General features: G+C 52.2%; 1 protein-coding gene across 1 annotated transcript in view; it reads left to right on the top strand.

Moving 5' to 3' along the window:
- Window positions 1–579: 579 nt before the first annotated feature.
- plch2a (phospholipase C, eta 2a) overlaps window positions 580–6,534 on the top strand; it is a 312,536-nt gene continuing 306,581 nt past the window's right edge. Inside the window, exon 1 of the mRNA XM_038822387.1 lies at window positions 580–796. Coding sequence (XP_038678315.1) covers window positions 766–796 — 31 coding nt within the window. The 5' untranslated portion in view covers window positions 580–765. The remainder of the gene's footprint in view (window positions 797–6,534) is intronic.

Genomic DNA, 6,534 nt, shown 5'->3' with positions numbered 1-6,534 from the left:
GGAGGATGTGCGAGAAGCCAAAGTTGGAGAAGCACAGGGTTGTTGGAGTGGGGTCACGGAGAGGGGAAAGATGGTGAGGAGGAGGGGGGAGGGGGGGTCACTATTACTGGTGGTCAATGTGGGACACAAGGATTTGTTACCTAATGATCATTCTGTCTGTTTGAATAAATGAACAGCTTGAAGGGGGGGGGGGGGGGGGGGGAGCAGAAACGGGAAGGGAAGACGAGAGGGGAAAGCAGGAATATTTTGACTCCATTCCAGGTGCTTTCACAATGCAGTGGGCAGGTTAAATGCTTTTTCAACACACGGCCCAGAACTGTGTCGCCGTGGATATGGACGGCAGGGAGAAAAGGGAATTGAGGAGAAAATGATGGGATCTCCTGCATTGCGAGTCTGTGAACAGACTGTCAGTCTCTCTCATCCGAAACCATCCTCAGCCCCCTCCCTAAAGCGAATAGTGAACAGCCCTCCCCCCAACCCCCCCCCAGCTGCTTCCTCTCTGGGAGAGATACCTGGCAGAATTGTGAGCAGGTGATAGGGCGCCTTGATGCCTCATCCATAGGCAGTTAATAAATGAATGAAATTTAAGCTACAATGCACAGGCTCAGAGGGTGTCAGAACCCGAAGAGCAGAGCGAGAGAGCGAGAGAAAGAGAGAGAGAGTCACAGGCAGGAGGGAGCTTAATACACACATCAACTCTCTCTTAATCTGGAGCATCAATGAGCAGTTCGCTGTCACCAATCTAATAACAGAAGGACTTCAGAAATGGACCTACAGGCGCCAGCGAGAGACCACAGTAGGTTTAACAGTCTATTGTGCTCTACCTAGCAATCAATGCTACCTTATGTGATTTTAGTATTTTGTGTTAACAGACAGCTGCACTGCTTGCGTTTGACTGCATGAGGTGCAATGTGGGGGTCTTTCTGTTTTGTTTTGGTGCTCATCTTTAATGGGGACGTGGGGAGGGGGGCTGCTTTTCGTTTGGGGAGGGTGTGTGTGTGGAGGGGAGGGGAGAGATGGGGAAGGAAGGGGACTACTCTCCCCTGATGATGATGTTGGGGGGGGGGGGGGGTATACTTGAAGTTTGAGTGTGGCATCAATTCCAAGCTGATTGTGGGCAATGATGAACATACCGAACAGTGAGATCGGGTCAGCGAGTGTGGGAACAGAATAATACCTGACAGCTTAGCCCTTGTAAGGGACAGGGCAGATTGAGCAAGGTTTGGCAAGGGGGGGCAGGGCAGATTGAGCAAGGGTTTGGCAAGGGGGGGGGGGGGGAGCAATCTTTTTTTTTTATTAAAGAAAGCAAGCGTGTGCTGGGAAATGAGGGAGGGGATTTGGGATCTGCTTCTGAATTTCCCAGCACATCAGGAATTCGCTTCCTCAAGGCTCGCTCCCATTGTTGTGATGTTTGGTAGCAGGCTGCCCGGTACAATAAATTGACTTGATTAATGTCATTCCTGCAGATTTTGCTGCAGGTGAGTGAGTGCTTGTTCACTGTCTCCTCCCTCCCTCTCCCCACCACCCTCAACACTCCATTAACCCTTTGAGGCTCAGCCAGCCGAGAGCAAAAGCAAGCAGCTGGATGTTGTAGCGACGAGGCTTCTCGTTCGCTACGACTGCATAACTTTGCCTTACTCTGTCTGCATGCCGTCTTACTGAATCCAGGTCTAGTGGTTGCTGCATAATCTGCCTCGTGCCTTTCAGACAGAGGTAGATAGGTTCTTGATTAATAAGGGGATCAGGGGTTATGGGGAGAAGGCAGGAGAATGGGGATGAGAAAAATATCAGCCATGATTGAATGGCGGAGCGGACTCGATGGGCCGAGTGGCCTAATTCTGCTCCTATGTCTTATGGTGCCCCAGGGGAGGGTAAGTGGGTAGAGGCCATGGTGGGGGGGGGGGGGGGGGGGGGGGGGTTTGGAAACGGGGGTGGGGTGGGGTGGTGAGGAGCAGGGGTAGCAAATCACGGTTTGCACCGGACGTGTGGGCTCTCTGGTAGTGGGTCTGATGGGGGAGACGCGAGCAGAGGAGACGCAAGGGCAGCTGGGGAGAGGGAGATGGGGTGGGGGCTTCAGGGGTGAGTCACACTGACTCCCAGGATTCGCAACTGCAGGATCTGCTGGAATGTGTGGGGCTGCTTCAGAATTTGAAACGATTTTATCCGAGCTCTCCAATCCCTTGTCCCTCTGAGGTCTCTGCACTGCCCTCGTTGTGGTTTCTTCCCGAATGCCGGCACGGTAGCACAGCGGTTAGCACAGTTCCTTCACAGCGCCAGGGTCCCAGGTTCGATTCCCGGCTTGGGTCACTGGCTGTGTGGAGTCTGCACGTTCTCCCCGTGTCTGCGTGGGTTTCCTCCGGGCGCTCCGGTTTCCTCCCATGGTCCAAAGATGTGCAGGGTAGGTGAATTGGACATTCTGAATTCTCCCTCAGTGTATTCGAACAGGCGCCAGAATGTGACGACTCGGGGCTTTTCACAGTAACTTCATTGCAGCGTTAATGTAAGTCCACTTGTGACAATAAAGATTATTATTATTTAACCGCTGCACAGCTGCCGAGGTGCCGGTTCCCTCCTGAAATCTCTTGCTGATTTCTCGCTATCGATCCTCCCCTGAAATGCTCCGTAAACCCTGCCAGTTTGACCCTAGTGTCTCCTCTTCAAACTCGGTGTTGAATTCTTGTTTGATATCATTCCTGTGAAGCGCTCTGGGGTGTTTTACTCTACAAAAGGGGCTACATCAATGCAGGTTATTGTTGTCGTCGTCCTGGGTCTGGGGGTGGGGAGTAACCTGTTCCCAGGAACAGTGCGTGTGGCCCCCTGGCTCCCCCACCTCATCAGCCAAAGGTCGTACCTCAGAGCGAGGGGTGCAGGGGGAGGGGCAGAGTGAACTAGTCGCCACGCCCGTTTCCAATGAAGCAGCAATTTTGTCAATTAGTTGCTCTGCGATGTGAGTGTGCCAAACCGCAGCCCCCCCCGGTGTTGGTGATTCTCCAATACCCGCTGGTGATTGGGCGAGAGCAGGACAGCCGCGCGCACTCTGCATATTCGGGCCTGTTTCCCGTCGTGTGGATTGGGGGATGGGAGTGAGGCGGTGACTTATTTGAGGGTCCAATCAACTTAATAGAATAACAGAAACAAACTCAGGGGAAAATTAAAAGGAGCCGCTCCTGGAGCTGCCCAGAAATAACAAGGCACAACGGAAAAGTATCGACATCAAATCAAAATGTGAGAGGTGGGGCCGATAAAGCAAATCCAGCCCCTGCAGTGCCCACCGGTGCCCGGAAGGCCTCAAGGCTGTCCGTGGACACCGCATATGTTCCCTCCCCAGGGACACCCGGCCCTGCATATAGCCCCAGACAACCGCCTTGGTCGCCCACTGCCTGGGCCTGTTAACGGTGAGTTGGTGGTAATGGTGGGGAGGGTGGTGTGGAGTGAAATGTGCTAATTATTGATTCTTGTTGCTCTGTTTATCTCGCTAATCATCGTTAGCACTATGCATGGACTTGTGCGAACTTGCGTTTATTTTAAAATAAATTGTAAAAAGGGCAGCACGGTGGCGCAGTGGGTTAGCCCTGCTGCCTCACGGCACCGAGGTCCCAGGTTCAATCCCGGCTCTGGGTCACTGTCCGTGTGGAGTTTGCACATTCTCCCCGTGTCTGCGTGGGTTTTGCCCCCCAGAACCCAAAGATGTGCAGGGTAGGTGGATTGGCCACGCTAAATTGCCCCTTAATTGGATCAAAAATGAATTGGGCACTCTAAAATTAAAAAAAATATTGTAACAATCTACCCTCCCCTCCTCCCAGCTGGGATTACATTGTACATGATGGGCTGGATCTGCCCCTCCCCGACGCCGAAATCGCGTTCGGCAACAGGGCGGAGAAATCGAGAGTGGCACCGTTTTTTTAATTCTCCGCCCCCCCCCCCCGAAAAGCAGCGTAATCCAGGAGTACGCAGCGCTGATTATCCAGCGCCTCAGGCTATTGCCTGAGACCCGCCCCGCGATGCTCCGTCACCGACCGGCCGAGTTCCCCACGGCGTGGGTTACGTGTGCTCACGCAGTTTGTGAATTCGGCGTGGAGGCTGCAGACTTGGTCCGGGCCCGCCGGGGGAGGGCCGATCGACGGGTAGGGGAGGCTTCATAGAGGGCCGGGGTCACCGTGGGCGGGCGGTGCGGGCCGCGCGAGCGGCCGAAGGGGGGCACACCTTTGGCAGTCGAGGTCCGTGGGTAAGTCCGCCATGGAACATGGAACGGCCGCTGCAGGCCTCCGCCATGCGCACGTGCAGCCGCAAACCCAGAAATGCTCCGGGCTGTATCGGCAGTTCGAGCTGCGAGCTCCACACTGTCTCCCTACCAGCCCCCAGCAAAACGGTGAATCGGTGGCCATTTTACGCCAGTTTTCCTGACGTAAAAGACCATTGCTTTCACACCGGCTTGGGGACTTAGTCTCCAAAGCGGAGAATCCGAGGGGTGGCATGTGGCGCAGTGGTTAGCACTGGGTCTGCGGCGCTGAGGTCCCAGGTTCGAATCCCGGCCCTGGGTTACTGTCTGTGTGGAGTTTGCACATTCTCCCCGTGTCTGTCAAGGATGTGCTGGTTAGGTTGATTGGCCACGCTAAATTGTCCCTCAATTGGAAAAGAAAAGTAATTGGCTACTCTAAATTTATTTTTAAAAAGCGGAGAATCCAGCCCAATATGTCTCTAAAACAGACCATTCACCCAAATGTATTGGACTCCACATTAGCCTGCCCTCACCTTCATGGCCCCTTGTCCATATTCTTATACTTTCTTCTCCCTTATGTACACATCCCCTGAAATACATCAGTGCAATTTTCTTCAATCACTCCCCTCTTCCACATTATCACCACTGTCAAGAATGATCCCTCCTCAAGTCTCTATTTTACCTGTTGGTGACCATCTTACCTGTGTACCCCTTGTCTGAATTTAGCTATAGGTGGCAGAACCTGTTTCTCCATGTCCACCCTCTCAGGCATGTTGACTATTGAAGGCCCGCTGCACCTTGACACTTTTCCAGAGGAAACAGCCCAGGCTGTTCCTGTTGGTTGTGTTGATTCCTGAAGCCTCCTTGTAAATCTTCTCTACACTTCGCCCAATCTAATTTCAGTCGTATGGGGACCGTCTCTGTGCGCGGCCCTCCCAAAGAGGTCAGATCAAGGTTCGCCGTAACTTTGAAGGTTTTCCATTCCAGAAATGAATTCCAGTCCCCCCCCACACAACACTCTATAAGGGCCTCACTGCCCCCTCTTTCAGAGATTTCTGCTTTCCTGGATCTCTTTGTTATTCTCCCCCGTTTGTTTTCTTTCTTTGCGAGCAGTAAATTATCTCTTTTGTTCCTCCCACCAAAACAAACCATCTCACACATTGCTGCACCCAATTTAATCTCCCACTTACCCACCCACTCCGTCAGCCTGTGTTTTTTTTTGTCTTCCTGTGTTTTGGTGCAGCCTCCAAGTTGTTTTGGAATCCCTCCCTTCTCCCTACCTTTCCTCCCCCCCCCCACTAGCAATATGGTGGCATCTTTTTTTTAAATTTAGAGTACCCAATTATTTTTTTCCAATTAAGGGGCAATTTAGCGTGGCCAATCCACCTACACTGCACATCTTTGGGTTGTGGGGGCGAAACCCACGCAGACACGGGGAGAATGTGCAAACTCCACACGGACAGTGACCCAGAGCCGGGATTCGAACCCGGGTCCTCAGCGCCGTAGGCAGCAGTGCTAACCACTGTGCCACCGTGCTGTCCCAATATGGTGACATCTGCGTATATTTGGACATTTATACTTCCAATTCCTGAGAAGGGATCATTTATGTCTCTGGTGACTCCACCGTCCAAGTAAGCAATCCAGTCCAATACCACGTGTCCAACCTTCCACTAGGCCCATTAACTTCTCTTAAATCCTGCCCTTTGCCTTTTGCACTGGATTTGAGTTTATTGTCACGTGTACCGAGGTACAGCGAAAAGTACTGTTCTGCAAGCAGCTCAAACAGATCATTTAGTACATGAAAATAAAATAAAAATAAAATACATAATAGGGCAGCACAAGGTACACACGATAAATACATAGACACCGACACGGGTGAAGCACATAGGGGTGTAGTATTAATCAGGTCAGTCCACAAGAGGGTCGTTTGCGGGTCTGCTAACAGCGGGGAAGAAGCTGTTTTTGAACCAGTTTGTGTGTGTTCTCAGACTTTTGTATCTCCTGCCTGATGGAAGAAGTTGGAAGGGTGAGTAAGCCGGGTGGGAGGGGTCTTTGATTGATTATGCTGCCTGCTTTCCCCAGGCAGCGGGAGGTGTAGTCGGAGTCAATGGATGGGAGACAGGTTCGTGTGATGGACTGGGCAGTGTTCACGACTCTGAAGTTTCTTGCGGTCTTGGACCGAGCAGTTGCCTTACCAGGCTGTGATGCAGCCAGATAGGATGCTTTCTATGGTGCATCTGTAAAAGTTGGTAAGAGTTAGTGTGGTCATGCCGATTTTTCTTAGTTTCCTGGCATTTTTGGCAAAGATGAGCGTG

The sequence above is a fragment of the Scyliorhinus canicula genome, chromosome 16 (genome assembly GCF_902713615.1).
Source record: "Scyliorhinus canicula chromosome 16, sScyCan1.1, whole genome shotgun sequence".
In the NCBI taxonomy this organism is placed as follows: Eukaryota; Metazoa; Chordata; class Chondrichthyes; order Carcharhiniformes; family Scyliorhinidae; genus Scyliorhinus; species Scyliorhinus canicula.
This window is presented reverse-complemented; position numbering and strand designations above follow the sequence as displayed.